This window comes from Leptopilina boulardi, unplaced genomic scaffold (genome assembly GCF_019393585.1).
Source record: "Leptopilina boulardi isolate dan_hultmark-lab unplaced genomic scaffold, ZJU_Lbou_2.1 LbouV2_278, whole genome shotgun sequence".
Lineage (NCBI taxonomy): Eukaryota > Metazoa > Arthropoda > Insecta > Hymenoptera > Figitidae > Leptopilina > Leptopilina boulardi.
The window spans coordinates 1,913,945-1,931,227 of NW_026137838.1; the positions used below are offsets into that span (position 1 = coordinate 1,913,945).

The window sequence follows — 17,283 nt, forward strand, 5'->3', positions numbered from 1 at the left end:
GGCTTTCTATATTTGAAAATTTGAATTTGAAAAAAGTTTTACACAGAAAGAAAAATAAAACTTTTTGTAAATTAATCTTTACGTAAATTTCCAATAAGTAAAATATATATTAAAATTTAAAATTATTAAAACGTTTTCTCAATCAATTAACTCTAATTTTATATATGTATTAAATTATTTTAATTTATTTAACAATGAACAATAATAAAAAATGTAAAATTAAAGAATGACAAATTTAATTACTCAGGGAAATTAGAATTATTTAAATTTAATTATTAACTTTACGTACAATGCAAATAAATATTATTTAAATTTGCGTTTTATTATTTTTTCGAATTATTTTTACTTTTTATTCGAAGAAACTATTCTCTGGGTAAAAAAAATAAACTTTAATAAGAACTGTTTATAAAACGAAGAAAAAAAATGGTTTTTTATATTAATTTTTGATTAAAATAAAAATAAATTAATTAATAAATGAAAAAATTATTTTTGTTCTTTAAGCAATAAATAATTAAAATATATTTTTTTTCTCTTGGCATTGCATTGCGTTTCAAATGTCCGTACTTCGACCTGTTAACCGGTGTCTGTTATTTAATACTATCGCGGGTTCGCTCACGATGCGACGTCGTCATTTATTTCAACAATCATTACCGACCACCCTGTCATCATTTCTATATTCGTAATACCCATAATTCTTAATTGATAATAATCTCTATATACACTCAATAAAGACAGGAAAAAAATTTTAATATTGAGAAAAAATATATTTCCAAAAAAAAAAATTGATCTAAAAAAATAACTAATAAAAAAAAAATTAATCTAAATGTAATTTTCAATTTACTTCGAAATTAATTAATTTATTAATAATTTAATTAATTAATTTTAAGTTTACATAATTTTTATATCAAAGATTACTAAATAGATTACTAAATTACTAATATATTAGTTACTAAATAAATTTTGTATTTGAACTAAATATAATTTATTTAAATTAAATAGAAATATATTTTTTCTCATTTGTATATAATTTAACTTAAGAACAATAAAATTATTCTTTTATTGAAAAAAAAGGAAATTAAGCTAATTATTGCTGTGAATGAAATTCTTTAGTCATAATTTAGTCTAACACCAATCAAACGTGACAGTTTTTATTTCTTTTCTCAGAAATTTTCAACTTTCAAGAGGAAAGATTTTTAATATCTCCAAAAAAATTTTTCTATACATTTATTTCAAGAGAAATAGGCTTGTGATTTGAGATGTTGACAAATGTATTTCAGACATTGAAAGCATTTTCTTTTTCTTTATTTTAAATTTGAACGTAATTTTTTGAAGAAATTTAAAAAAAAATTAATTTTTTTTACTATAAATTTCCAATTGATTTATTTATTGATTTTAATTTTATTAACATTATTTTAAAAAATTAATTTTTTATAACATATAATTATTTATTTATTTAAAGATAATATACTTATATCTATGTTACATTATTATAATAAATAAAAATTATTTATTTATAAAAATTATTAAAAAAAAATTTTTTAATCTTTTGCGATCTGAATCATGATAGAGAACTTTTTTTTTATTCAAAATTCGAGTAAAAAAAAATAATTTAATTTAGAAAATAATTGAATTTATAAAATAATTTCATTTAAAACCTCCAAAAAAATATTAAATTAAATAATAAATTATAAAATTTTTGTAAAAGTACACAATGGAGAAAAATTAATATAGGAATGATTTAATTATAAAAAAATTAATAAACAATAAAATTAAAAAATAATTAAACAAAAATAAATTTTAAATAAAAAATAAATTACATAAATTAAATAAATTAATAAAAAATAAATTACATAAATTAATAAATAATAAATTCATAAAAAAATAAATATTCTAAATGAAATATTTGAATAATGGAACTTTGTATAAAATTTCAGGGGGGAGGAATTATATTTTTAAATAAAATAGGAATTTTTTTTAAATAATAAAAAAAAAAATTGAATAATTAAAAAAACAAAACCGTTTGAATTTTGAAGCGTATATGTTTTCATATACTATACTGCGAAATTATATTATGTCACCTACACTTTTTATCTCACTTCCGGGCCATATTATGTCTAGAGTAGGCACTCACCATGTAAATATATAAAAGCCGGGTATCTTGTACACCAAGAATTCACATGCAGTACAGTCGTCATCATGAATGGTCGTCGTCTTCGTCTTCAAGTTCAGGCCCTCAAGTTTGAGTCGTCACATCTCATTCTTCAGTTGACTGCAAATCGTCGTTCCTTCAGTTCAAATTGTTCTCTCTACGTGTTCAGATCTGTCAACAAGAGCAACATCAACAAATTTAGTATATATTTTTTTTCATAAAAAATAAATTTCAATATTTATTTATTTAACATTTTTTAAATTTATTTTATTTATTTTTTACTGTATTCTATTTATTTTTTTATTGTTTTTATTTTATTTATTTTTTTATTGTTTTTATTTTATTTATTTTTATACTGTATTTATTATTATTTTTTTTTTTATTGAATTTTTCGTTTATTTTTTTTTTTTTGGTATTTTTTTTTATTGATATAAAATTTCAATAAATACTATTACAATTGATCGTAATTTAATAGAAATTTTGTGCTTTTAATTACAGAAATTGTAATTAAATTTTAGTTTTTATTTTAATATACAATAAAATTTTTTTGTTTGTTTACTGTTTAAAAATTAAACAATTAAAAATTTTTGTGATTTGTGAAAAGTGATAAATGTGAAATTCAATTTTTCATTTAGATTGGATGTTTGAACAAAAGTGATTTAAGTTTAGTTTATTAATTTTTAAATCAATTATTTAATTAATTCAAATTAATTTTTTCTCCTTTCAGTATTTTGATTTTCAGTTTTTAAATCAAAAAAAAAAAGTACAATTGCATTATCGGTAAGCGGAGTATAAACTCTTGGTATTAAGAAAGAATTATGCTCCGTTTAACCAATAATGCGATGTATGAAAATCAACATTTTTTCTCTTCACTTCTTATGGACGATATATTATATTTTCATCAAAACAACATTTTTTTTCTCATCAAATTTAATTTGCTCCTAGCAAAACCCATATTTTAGCATTAATTCCGTAATTATTGCAGGAATTATGCTTGAAATATGCGGAGTTGCAAAAGAGTTTTACACATTTTATTTCTTCACATCGAGAATTCGACATAAACCTTCTTTTTTTTGGGAAATATTTGAGGTAAGTTGTTTTTTTGTATGGAAAGTGTATATTTTTAACTGTTACAGAATTTGTTTGTAAATTATTGAAAGTATTTTTTTTATTTTCGTAACAAAAATTATGTTTATTTTTTTAAAATAATAACGTTAATTTTTTTTGAAAAATAATTTTTATTATAAATATATAACAATCATATTTTATTTGTGTTAAGTTGATTCTTTTGTTTCAGTATACAGAGTAAAAATCTACGAGATAATAAATAAATAATAAATAATAAATAAAAAATAAATAAAATTAAAAAAAATTAATTAAATTAATAAATAATAATAAATTAATAAAAAAAAATTATTATTAATTATCTATTTATTATTATTATTATTTATTATTATTTATTATTATTATTTATTATTAATTTTTCCCATTATTATTAATTAATTAATTAATTAATTAATATTATTATTAATTAAATTAATTAAATAATAAATAATCCATTAAATTTATTTAATAGATTTTTTTTCAAAAACATTTTCCTTTCATTTTTGTCTCAAAAATACGATCCTTTTGAGAAAAGCAAATTAGTTTTTTAACTCTAATTAGACTATAAAATAATATAGAAATTTTTTCATATATTTAATTAAATGATTATTTAATTAAACAAATTAAATAGTCATTAAATTTATTTATTTAAACATAAACATAAATTATTTAATAAAAATAATAAAAATAAAATAAATTAGAAATTTTTAATAATTTGAGTTACTCAGTGACAAGAATTTTAATTTAATTATTAATTATTAGCTATATGTCTTAGCAATGAATTAATATTTAAATAAAGAATTAGTAATAATTTAATTATTTAATTAATTTAATTCAATTACAATTAATTAATTTAATTAATTGTAATTAATATTATATAATTTTTTAGCAAGTAAATTTGTTTTTTTATATAATTATAAATTAATTAATAATTATTATATAATATATTTGAAAATAATTAAATGTAATTCAAATTATTTTTAAAAAAATTAAAAATATGAATAAAATCTCTAAGAAAATCCTAAAATTAGTTAAAAAAAATATGTTTATTTACAATATTTTTTAATTGTAAATTATTTGATTAATTTTATCGAAAAAATTAACTTTAACGATATGTTATCTCGCGACTTGCTTTTGCAATATTTGTAAAGTTTCGCATTCATTTGCCATCAATTGAGAGACAATAAAGTGAATTAAAAGCTGAGATAATATAGAAAAATTTTCTCGTTTTTTTTTGGCAAATTAGTGATTTTTCGGAAAATTTGTGCAAATAATTTTGTTATTTTTGTGATTATTTTCTATTATTAATTATTTTCAAAAAAAAAAAAAAAAAAAAAAAAAAAAAAAAAAAAAAAAAAAAAAAAAAAAAAAAAAACAATGAAAATTGCTATTGTGGGTGCAGGTGTCATTGGAATGACATCGGCAGTGGCAATAAAAAATGCTTTTCCCACTGTAAATGTTACAGTTTTTGCGGATTCATTTACACCACATACTACAGGCGATGGAAGTGCTGGACTTTGGGGTCCCTATGTTCTTGGAGACACTTCTGATGAGAAAATTGTGTGAGTTTTCATACAAAATTCTCCATTGAATTTTTTTTTTTTTTTAATAAAAAAATTATAAAATAAAAAATAATTCATTTAATTATTTGACATTTGTCATTTTGTTTAAAAAAAAATTACATTTTATTTTATTGCGGCTACGATTTTTAATATTTTTTAATTAATAGTTAATTAACATTTATTTAATTATTAATTAATTTGAAGTTAGTTAATTATAAATTTATTAATAGTTAGTTAATTATTATTTAGTTAATTATTTAGTAATTAATAATTAATTAATAATATAGGAAACTGTTTATTGTGATTATAAATAATAATCATACTTTAAAATTATTTGCATGCGATAAAAAGTGGGGTTTTTTTTTTCAATGTCGATTTTTAACTTTGGTTTAGAGATTTTTTTTTCAAGCAGATCTCACGTTCCAATTATGTGGATGTCAAAAGTGTTTATAAAATAATCACTTTCTGGTTCACAATCATGACTGCTTTCTGCGAATCGCAGCCTCAACTTTTTTTTAATGCCTCTGCCATAAGAATAAACATAATTAAAAATAAAAATAGACTGAAATATTTGAAACGTTTTGTACAGTCCAATGAAAAAGAAAATAAAAAAATTCACTTTTTCCCATTGCATTCGTTTTTAATATAAACACTTATTTATTTAATTTACTTTAATAAAAAAAAAATCATTTTAATAATTGAAAGAAAATAATAATGACAAACAAATAAAGAAATAAATAATAAATAAAGTGAATAAAATAAATAATATAATAATTATAATTATAATAACAATTTTTAATTCATTTATCTAACTCCATTAAATTATAATAATAATATAAATAATTTTTTTTTTTTTTTTTTTTAAATATGCTTTATTAAACAATAAATAATTAATATTATAATAATAATAAATTAATTAAATTTTACAAATAATATTTTACAAAATTATAGAAATTTATTTATTTTTGTATTATTTTTAAATAATTTTTATTTATTAAGAATAACAAAAATATTCAGTCATTTTCTCACGATCTAACAAAAAGTTTTTTTTCTTGAAAACTAAATTACCAAATTTACACTATAATAGATGTCATTTGAAAAAAGGGTACGTCAAAAAAAAAAAAAAAAAAAAAAAACATATGTTTTAAACATTTTTTGCAAAAAATTACCAATATATAAAAAAATTGAGAAAACCAAAAAGGTTCAATTTTCTTTTTGTCAAATATTACAGGTATATATAGGGATGAAGGTTTCCTCTTTTCTATTGAATTAGGAGATTTTTATAATTTATGACTTTGTCATTTTGGTCCTTTTTTCCATCCTTTCAAAAAAAAAAAAAAGTACGCACATATTTATTTTAAATGTACCACGTGCGTTTTTAAAGTACTATAAAGTGTTTACAATTTTTTTTTTAAGTTCATTTTTATTATAGGCAATTAAATTTTACAGACGTTGGTCCGGAGACACTCACAAGTGGATGGAACAATTTTGGAAAAGTCCATTGGCACTTGAGGTGGGAATTTCTTTAACGCCAATATTTCGATTTACCAACGATCCAAAGGGATATCCAAAACCAGCTTGGGTGCCTCTCGTTTATGGCGTTCAAGAATTAAAACAAGACGAATTAAAAAGAATTAATGAAGAATATAAATCAAATTATACGTAGGAAATAGAAAATTAATTAAATAGTTTTTTAATTAATAAATAATTAAATTATATATTAATTAATAATAAAATAAATTTAAAAAAAAATTTTTAAATAAAATTTTTTATTAATTATTAATTATAAATTATTGCAATTATTATTATTATTATTATAATTATTATTATTATTATTATTACGATTATTATTAAAATAATTATTATTTTTGTAATTTTAATTATTTCTAATTTTTTAATTAAGAAATTATTTAATTATTTAATTATCTTTTTTAATAAATAGGAAAAATAAAAAAAAATTGTTTTTTTTTTTTAGAGGGGGGTGGCAATTTTTGTCCTACACGTGCGAGCCATCGAAACTATTGCCATGGTTAATGAAAACATTTAAATCAAAGTCTGGGAAAATTAAGAGGAGAAAAATTAACACACTAGACGAGCTAAAAAATGAGAAATATGATGTGATCGTAAATTGTAGTGGTTTAGGGGCACGAGAACTTGTAAAGGACTCTCAAGTTACGCCTGTTAGGGGTCAAGTGTCTCGGGTAATATCTAATATATTTCCAAACGATCATTAAATTTTCCCAAAAAAAAAAAAAAAAATTCCATTCAAAACAAACACACATCTAGGATATATTTTTTAAATAAATCTAAATTATGTGTCCTTTCTGTCACAAGTTCACTTTTTTTTTTTTTTTTCATTATTTTCATAAAAAAAATTTTTTTTGAATTTTTTTTTTAGGTAAACGCTTCATGGATGTTTCACACATTATTGGAGGATAATGATGGTGGAAATTATATCATTTCTAAGTGATTATTCAAACAATTTTTTATACCTATTTATAAATTATTATTATTTTTATTATTTTCATTATTTTTATTATTTTTATTATTTTTATTATTTTCATTATTTTTATTATTTTTATTATTTTTATTATTGTTTTTTTGTTAGGTTTCAAACTGAAATATTTATTTATCTAATTAATATATGTTTAATTAATTTTTGCTTAATTTAATTAATTTTTAAAATAATTATTTAATTAAATTAATTTAATTTTTAATTAGTAATAAAATTGAATTAACAAAATATATAATTTTTTTTTTACTTCAGTTTAGAAAGTGTGATTTTGGGTGGAACTAAACAAAAAAATGATTTCTCTCTTTCGATACGTGAAAAGGATTCAAAATTTATTCTTGATGGATGTGCACGAATGATTCCTGCATTAAAAGTAAATTTTTTATTATTTTCCACAGTATTTTTTTTGGCAAAATTACAAAAAAATTTAATTTAATTACTTGAATTAAAATTGTTTTTTTTTAAATTAAAAATTTTTTTTTTAAATTAACGTTAATAAACAAAAGATTAAAGTTTTTATGTTTTTTTTTTTTTTTTTTTTGTCAGACAAGTGAAATTTTAAGCGAATGGGTTGGACTGAGACCCGGAAGACCACAAGTTCGATTAGAAGCGGAAATTGAAAAAAATTCAAATTCTTTGGTAATAATTACTATAATATGTATTTAATTTTTTAAGATATTTAATTTTTTTACTTCGTTTTTTTTAATATTTAAAAATTAAATTTTTCCCATTCTGATTCGATTTACTAAAAAAAAATTAAAAAATAAAATAAAAAATTAATTAAATTAAATAAATATTATTTTTTATTTTAGATAATACACAACTATGGACACGGAGGAAGTGGCGTTACTTTATGTTGGGGATGTGCTTTAAATGTGGTGGAAATTTTAAAAGATCTCAAATTTCCAAATTTTAAATCAAAACTCTAAATAATTTTATTTTTATAAATTTTTTTGTTCTCAATTTATTTTCTATTGATTGTTTATTACAAAAATAAATAAATATGCAAAAAAAAATTAATTTCTTCAAAAAAAAATAAAAAAGCATTTTATAAAACAATAATTTAGAGATTCGTAAAAATAAATAGACTAAAAAAAGGAATTTTATGACACACTATTTATAGAATAAAATTATTTTAAATGAATATGTAGATTTTAGAAGACAAAAATTTCACAGAGGAAATGATTGTTATTATTTATTTGAACTGAAAATTTTAGTTAATGATGTGGGAGGTAAGTAACGTTCTGTACTAGGTACCCAACATAATTTAGCCTTGTCTCGAGATCCTTGAAAACTGAATGTAATTACTCATCTTTTAATCAATAAAAACCTAATTATAAAGAAAATAATTTCTAAGTCCCCAAACAGTCTAAACACAAGTTGAGAATGTGAAACACCTCATTTTTGTTTTCGAAATATTTTTTTGAAAGAAAATTTTTTTTATAAAGAAAAAACGACTTAAAAAACAAATGAATAAATTTTGATGTGTCAAATCGCGAAAGTGAAAATTTCAATTGTAAATAATACACGAAATTATTTTCCAAAATTTTGAAAATTACCGCTATTCATGTAAAAAAAATAAAATGTTTTTGAAAATATTTCGTTAGATTTTAAGTTTTTTTTTTTTTTTTTTTTACTAAAAGAAAAAATAATGTAAAAATAATGGTGACAAATTTGACCGGAGGACAAAAAAGATCCCTGGTATATTTGACAAAATCAACAGCAAATAATAATAATAATAATAATAATGATGGAGAATTGGAAAAAACAAAAAATCCAAAAATTTTTACCGATCAAGTTCAATTATTATTGTTTACCAAAAATAATGTCGACGAGTGTCAGAAAAAAATCTATTCGTCAAATTCTCAACAATTTTCTCATAATCACGATAAACAGAATCAATACGATCGTCAGACAAATGTTGTTTCAAAAAATTTATCAGCCAAAAATTCAAATTATAAAGGTAAATATTATTTATTTTTTAGCAAAAAAAAAAATTCTAATTTTTTTTTTTTTAATTTAGGAAATAACGCAGGAGAACGAGATAATGAGACAAGCAAAGATGAAAGTGAAAAATTATTGTCGAAAACGAAGAAAAAGAAGAAAAAAAGGTAAATTTTGACATTAAAGGAAAAAAAAAATTCTTTGAAAAATTAAATTAAAATTATAATTAAATTATATTAATAAAAAAAGGTATAATTTGAAAAAAGGTGTCTAAGTATATGTACAATTAATTGCAAATACGATGTGGTTCGAAGAGTTGCAACAAAATTTGGAATGCGTGAAGTAACAGAGGATGGTAGTTGGAATCTTTATTGGACCGATTTAAGTATAAGCATTGAAAGAGCAAAGGAAATGAAACGTTTTCAAAAAGTTAATCATTTTCCTGGCATGACTGAATTATGTCGAAAAGATTTACTCGCTAGAAATTTAAATCGAATGCTCAAACTTTTTCCACAGGATTATAATTTTTTTCCAAAAACTTGGTGTTTTCCCGCTGAGTAATAAATTTTTTATTTTTTATTTTATTATTTTAATTTTTTTATTTATTATTTTTATTTATTTTCATTTTTTATATTTTTATTTTTTTTTAAATAAATATTTAAATTTTTTCTCTTTCTATTAAAAAATTCTTTTTTATTAATTTATTTATTTTAAATTAATTTTAATTTTCGAATTAATTAAATTTTAATTTTAATTAATTAATTTTAGTTTAGGTGAGGCAATAGCATATTCAAAAGTACGAAAATCAAAAACGTTTATTATAAAACCAGACACGGGTTGCCAAGGGCGAGGGATTTTTTTAACAAAAAATTTAAAAGACATTAAACCGTATGATCGATTAATATGCCAGGTGTATCTTTCTAAGGTACTTTTTTTTATAATTAATTAAATTTTTTTTTAACTATTTCCAAACTAATAAAATAATTATTTACTTCCCATGTTTTATTTTTTTTTCCTTATTTTTTAATGAAATATTCAAGACTTCTTTTCTTTCTTTATTATAGCCTTTCTTAATCGACGGTTTCAAATTCGATCTTCGAGTCTACACATTGATAACGTCCTGTGATCCACTTAGAATTTATGTTTATAACGACGGACTCGTCAGGTAATTAATATTAATTAATTATTATTAATAAATAAATAAATAAATAAAAATTACAAATTAATTAATTATAATTAATTACAATAATAATTAATAATAAATAATAATAATTAATAAATAATTACTTAAAAAATTAATAAATAATTAATATTAATAAAATTAGTAGTGTTAATATTGTTATTATTAATATATTATTATTACTAATAATTAATTAATTATTCAAAAATTATTCATTTTTTTTTTATTTAAAATTACAGATTCGCAACGACTCGTTATAAGGAACCAATGAATCATAATACATCAAATGTTTTTATGCATTTGACTAATTATTCAGTTAACAAACATAGTCGAATGTTTGTCATTGACGATGAAATTGGAAGTAAGAGGTTCGATTAAAATTTCAATTTGAAAATTAATTAGAAATTAATTATAATGAATTATTTAATTAGAATACAAATAATAAATAATTAGTTTTTTTTACTAATTTATTAATTAATCAACTAATTTAATTAGCTAATTAATTAATTCATTAAAAATAAATAATTAGTTATTAATTAATAATTTTAGTAATTAATAATTTTATTATTTAATAATTTTATTAATTAATAATTTTATTATTTAATAATTTTATTATTTGATAATTCTTTTAATTAATAATTTTAATATTTAATAATTCTATTAATTAATAAATACAATTTTCTCAAAAAAAAAAATTTTGCCCCATTTTTAGAAAAATATCAACATTAAATAAATGGTTAAAAGAAAATAATGTAAATATTGAGGAATTATGGTGTAAAATTGATGAAGTGATTGTAAAAACAATACTCGCCGCTGTTCCTGTTTTAAAACACAATTATCACACGTGTTTTTCAAATCATGATTTGACCTATGCTTGCTTTGAATTATTGGGATTTGACATTCTTCTCGATTGGAAACTGAAACCATTTCTTTTGGAAGTACAGTATTAATTAAAAATTTTCTAAAAAAAATTTTTTTTTAAATTTTACTAAAAAAAATTTTTTTTTCAAATTTTACTAAAAAAAAATTTTTTTTTCAAATTTTACTAAAAAAAAATTTTTTTTTCAAATTTTACTAAAAAAAAACTAAAATTAATAATTTTTTAATTAAATAAAAATTAGGTAAATCATTCTCCAAGTTTTCATACCGATGCCCAATTAGACAAGGATGTCAAGGAATCATTATTGATGGACACTTTTGAAATGTTAAATTTACAATTGTGTGACAAGAAAAAAGTCATCGAGGAAGACAGAAAACGAATAAAGGAAAGATTGTTACAAGGAATCAATAAGGATCCCAAGTAATTATTTAAAAAAAAAAAATACAATTTTAGCGAAAAAAAAATTCTAGAATTTTTTTTTTTTGAAACCTTTTGATAATATCGACAAAAGTATCCTATTTCAAAACAAAAAAATGTTTCAAACACACGTGTTGGTGAAATATTTTTTCATTACAATGTTTACATTCGTTTGTAAAAAATTTTTTTTTTTTTATATATTTTTGAACACCCGCAGTTTAACTACAGGGAACCAGATAAAAATTGAAAGGGACTCAATTCAAATTCAACATGAATGGGAGGACGAGCACATGGGCAATTTTAGAAAAGTTTATCCTGGTCCACAATACGAGAAATATGATCCATTTTTCAAACAAACGGCAACATCGATGTTTCAAGACACAGCATCGTCAAGAGCCCGTGAAGAGGCATCGAAACAACAACGAGAAGAAACAGATGTAATTTTTTTTCCAAAACAAAAAAAAAAAAATTTCCATTTTTTTTGAAAAAAAATTTTTTTTTTTTTTTTTTTTTTGCAATGAGTAAAAGAACTAAATTTATTTTCCTCCCCTAGATGAGAATAAAAGAAGAAGAGAGCAAAAGAATAGGAAAGTCGATGAGTGAATATAAAACTGGTCCAGAAAGTCCGAGAACAAAGAAATTGAATTTTGCTGGAGAAAAAATTAAATCATTGCCAATAAATCGCAAGCAGGTCTCTCGCGTATTGTATATTTTGTTTGCATTTTTTGTAAAAAAAAAATCGAATTAATAAAAATTAATTTTTTTATATAGGTGAAAAAGTCAACATCACCATCGACATCGGTAAATAAACTTTATTCCTTTCGTCCTGAAATAATATCAGCATCCGAGGAACGTGAAAGAATTGCCGCAATGGCACATCGTGATTTTTTAATCAAAAGTTATGGAATGTTGGAGAAAATCTATTTATCGATGAAAAAAAATGGAATTTTACGAATTGCCGACGAAAAGAAATATTCATTTTACGATAATAAATCGTCTTCAATATACGAAAATGAAAAATCAAATTCAATATTTAAAAATCAATCAGAAAAATTATTTGATTCATCATTGAGAAATTTATCAGAAAAATCTGATTTCACCTGTAAAAATGCAACGAAACGAATTAAATTAAAATCATCTGATGAAACAACAATTATTCAAAAATCAATCAGTGTAAGATAAAATAAAATTTTACAAATAAAAAAAATGTATTAACGTAAAAAAAAAAAAATTGAATTTTATTTTCAGAACAACGAAACCAATAACAATGGTAATTCTGATTGTGATAATTGTAAGTAGGAATTAAAAATATTTATGAAATTTTTTTTTTAAATTTAAAAAAATAATTATAAATATTTTCTAGGTCTAAAGATAACTTGCAATGAAATTCCAATTTACACGAGGCCAAATATCGTTGACAAAATTTCAACAGAAAATTTCAATTTCGATGAGAGAATCACAAAAACTCACTTGGCTCGAACACTTTCAAACACTGTTAGACTTCATGCTCTTAAAAAACGAGATAATCTTAATTCTATAGTAATTAAATAAAGAGAGAGAAAATTACAAATAAAAATCTTAATTAAAAAACATCAAAAAGGTGTTTAAAAAAATAACAAAGAAAAAAGAAATACAGATCCAATCGAAAATTATTATTTTGCGAAAACCAAAATAAAAAAAAATAATAATTTTTAATGCCAACTAATTCGTTTTTTTTTTTTTTGATCTATTACTAAGACATTATTCCCAAATTTGCATATTTAAAATTAAATTTTATAATTAAAATATTAAGATTTTCTTACGATTAATGCGAAAAATAAATACAATGTACCAAAATGTATTATGTATAACAATTTTTATTGCTGATATATATTTTTGTATTCACATGATAAAAAATAAACTATGAACAATTTGTTGCATATCGCGATATTTCCGTGCTGTGATCATTTTTTTTTTTTAATGTTTAAATTGCATGACAGTTATATGTTACACAAATTTTTCTTTCTGTCGAATTGTATACACAATATGCATCTTATTTGCAGTTTCGCTATTTTGTAGATTTTTTTTTTTTCATTTTTGTCAAGTTTTATAATATTTTTTTTTTTCATCTCTCAATATTATTTCGTGAAAGTTAGTTTCTCCAATTTGAGAATTATTTTTTCTTTTGCCATACAATGACGTAAAATACACAAAAGTGAGAAGAACTAAGACACCAAAATTAAATTATGAGAGAGAAAGAAAGAAAGAGAGAGAGAATGAGAAAAGGGGAACGAAAAAAAAGAATGTTACACTTTCGTGCGTTATTTTGTGATAACATTATTTTTTTTTTATAGTTAAATATAAAAGTCTTATAATTTACATGTGAAATCAAGTGTTCTATATTATGTACATCAGCGAATTTTGTTGCAGCGTCGCTTACATTCATTTTTTTTTTTTTAATCATCATTTCCTGACATTAGTTTTAGATAAATAAATTATCTAAAAACCATAACTCAATAAATACTATCATTATACAATTCAGATTTTTCGTGTTTACAAAATCGGTAATATTCGCTTTTTTTTTTTTTTTACTTACAAACTGCAATGGCCAAATTTAAGTGTTAAAAAAATTTTTTCTTTTTTTAAATAAAATTAAAAAGAAACAAAAATGGTCAGATGCACCTAACAGATCACCGATTGACTTCTATTTACAAAATTAACACTTAAAATTACGAAAATTCGTAATTTTAATATGTGTTTGCGTAGTTTTTTTTTTTTTTTTTTTGTTTTTTTTTTATCTTCTCTGTGAAAAGATAGTCACGCTTTTTATTTATGCCAATACCATTAAGTCTAACAGAACGATCCATTAATCACTATTTACACAAAGGTATAGCTACCTACAATAATTATTTAATTATCTTTTCCCTCAGCAAAAATTAATTGTGAAGAAATATATATATATATATTTATATATAAAGATGACCGCATGATGTGTGTCTTTCCATCATTCTTTTCTCAATTGACTATTGTTTCCTCTTTTTTCTAAAAATTAAATTCAGTCACTTTAAAATATTAAAATTTGAATAAAAAAAAAAAATTGAGAAAAATTGGAATAAAAAAAGAAAAAACAAACATCGTAAAATTTATAATATTAACAATACTGAATACTAAAATTAATACCAAAAAAAATAGTAAATTACTATTTAAAAAAAAAATTAAATAAAAATATTTTGATAAAGTATTTAATACCAAAATTATTAAATTAAATATTAATATCAAATTTTCGATATAAAAACATTTAATATCAAAAAATTTCTTTCTATCATTGAGAAAAGAATGAAATAGAAGGACAAAGTAAGTATTAATGATATTCTATTCGTTGTAATACTAATATGAGCATTATGCAGTATAGAATCCTGTGTGTTACTTTTTTTTTTTGTGTAATATTTTGTTAAAAACGCACAATTAAAGTATTATGAATGGAATTAAATGATAAACAGAATATTAAACTATACAATCATCGGGTTCATTAACTTCTTATTAGCTGTCGAAGATAATAATCGGTGGTTAATATATTTTTTTCTGGTAGATTCACTCTTTCGTTAGTTTTTTTCTTTTCAAATATAAAAAAAGCACATTAAAAAATTTCTTCCACTTTAATTTTTTTTTTTTTCCCCCATAATAATGTTAAGAATATCAAAATTAATTATATAGAGAAAAAATTAAATTGTTTATAACAAATAATTTCATTTTAATACTTATAAAATGGAATCAAATTCGAGAAAATAATTTAAAATGTAGAAAAAAGAAAATAATTTTCCCTAATGTAAAAATAAACTGGTTTAAAAAAGCGTAAGTTCATTTTTTTTTGTCAAATATAAAATTATTTGAATTTAAAGCTTTTATGATTATTTATGACACTGTGTAATTAATTTGGATTATTAATTAAATCGATTTAAAAAAAACACACAGTAAAATTATTTTTTTTTTTGTAATCATTAAAAATTGTAAATTTAATTTTTGTGATGAAAAAAAAATTTTTTGTGGAAGATAAATTTCTGACTAAAATAAAAAAAAAAAGATTCTAAATGGCAAGTTTTTTTTCCCCTAAAAAAAAATTAACTGAAATCTTGCTGCGGATGTATGAGTTATTTTTTCCTTTTTTAATCTACAATCTAGATAAAATCTTCAACGACGCATAATATGATTTTAAAATATGACAATTTTTTTTTGTTAAAATTTGTCAGCGCGTCGATATTGATTGACTGCTTTTTTTTAAACACGGAGCATCTATAGATAAAAATTAGTGGCTTTATGGCTTATGCACATTAATTACTTCTTTTTTTTTCAACTACATAAAAATCCTGCTACGTTTTTTCACCGTAAACATGATAATCCTTTTTTTTTTCTTTGAAAAGTGACTCCAATCGACACATGCTGAAGGAAATAAAGACGCGCGCGCGTTTAGAAAATCAGAATAAAGAAAATTAATAGAGAAAAATAAAAATCAAGTATTGAGCATTTTCAACGTACACGTTTTACAAGAAGACTGGTGCGATTCGATAAAAAAGTGTGGTAAATTTTTTTTTTTTTTTTAAATACCGAATACTATCGTGATTATAATAATTGCTCGGTGACGTAACAATTTTTGTTTATAATGTTCACCAGCTTTCAAATTGTAATAGCTGCGTTTTTTTTTTTAATTCTCATAAAAGAGTTTCGTACCAAAATTTTTAGTTCTTTTAATATTTCAATTATTAATATTTTGATAAGTAAATTTCAATTATTAATATTAATTAATTTTTAATTATTAATATCAATAAATTGTTAATATTAATCAATTTTCAATGATTAATATTAATCAATTTTCAATGATTAATATTAATCAATTTTCAATGATTAATATTAATCAATTAATTATTAATATTTATCAATTAATTATTAATTAATTAATAACAAAATTTATTAATTTTGAAACGTCACAATTTCCAAAAAAAAAAAAAATTGTTTTCAATTTTAAAAATTCCCGTGATTTTTAAAATTTATTTTTTTTTTTTTATGGAAAATTTGTCGATTTTTAGAACAATTTCTTGGACGAATTTTCTTTTAATTCTGTTTCTTAATATCAATGAAAATTTACTATTCGGCTTTCACACTACACTCATACTTTCTTCACACGAATTTAGTCAATTTCACGTTAATAAGTGTTCTTTCTTTTTTTTTTAAAAGAACAGATGTCATTTTGAAAATTCATTAAAATCGCATATGTTCAATATCAATAATACTGCAAATAAAAATAAATCGAACTGCGACAATCGTCAAATTGCGTTTTTCTCTTTTTTTTTTTTTTTGAATCCTAAATTCCATAATCAACGAAAGGCAAATCGATCTGTCAAGATCAAGGAGACACGTGAATCGATTTTTTTTTTTAAAATTATATAAAAAAAAAACTATTTTGGCGTGCGAATCGTTCCTGCATTTAAACGTACTTTATCCAATCACGATTTTTTGTTTTTCAATTTTTTTTTTTTTGTTTTTTTTTCTTTGTAACGATAC

General features: G+C 20.6%; 3 protein-coding genes across 4 annotated transcripts in view; 2 read left to right on the forward strand and 1 right to left on the reverse strand.

The window, feature by feature from the left end:
• LOC127282067 (caldesmon-like) overlaps positions 1-17,283 on the reverse strand; it is a 329,462-nt gene that overhangs the window by 129,715 nt on the left and 182,464 nt on the right. Inside the window, exon 6 of the transcript XR_007843138.1 lies at positions 2,132-2,320. The gene's annotated coding sequence lies outside the window, so the exon portion shown is untranslated. The remainder of the gene's footprint in view (positions 1-2,131; positions 2,321-17,283) is intronic.
• Positions 4,425-8,343, forward strand: LOC127282076 (D-aspartate oxidase). Its single transcript, XM_051306162.1, has 7 exons — positions 4,425-4,815; positions 6,265-6,477; positions 6,791-7,016; positions 7,214-7,281; positions 7,583-7,700; positions 7,874-7,966; positions 8,140-8,343. Exons 1-7 carry the CDS (start codon positions 4,631-4,633, stop codon positions 8,254-8,256), a joined length of 1,020 nt encoding a protein of 339 aa, XP_051162119.1. The 5' UTR covers positions 4,425-4,630; the 3' UTR covers positions 8,257-8,343.
• On the forward strand, positions 8,493-17,077 carry LOC127282070 (tubulin polyglutamylase TTLL13-like). Of its 2 annotated transcripts, none has more exons than XM_051306144.1 (13): positions 8,493-9,290; positions 9,351-9,438; positions 9,538-9,828; positions 10,040-10,196; positions 10,336-10,436; positions 10,691-10,819; positions 11,164-11,389; positions 11,573-11,751; positions 11,966-12,185; positions 12,302-12,439; positions 12,520-12,921; positions 12,997-13,039; positions 13,112-17,077. In XM_051306144.1, exons 1-13 carry the CDS (start codon positions 8,990-8,992, stop codon positions 13,297-13,299), a joined length of 2,463 nt encoding a protein of 820 aa, XP_051162101.1. In that variant the 5' UTR covers positions 8,493-8,989; the 3' UTR covers positions 13,300-17,077. The 2 variants fall into 2 exon arrangements, with proteins under 2 accessions (XP_051162101.1, XP_051162102.1); XM_051306145.1 differs by having other exon boundaries at positions 9,251-9,290; positions 9,521-9,828.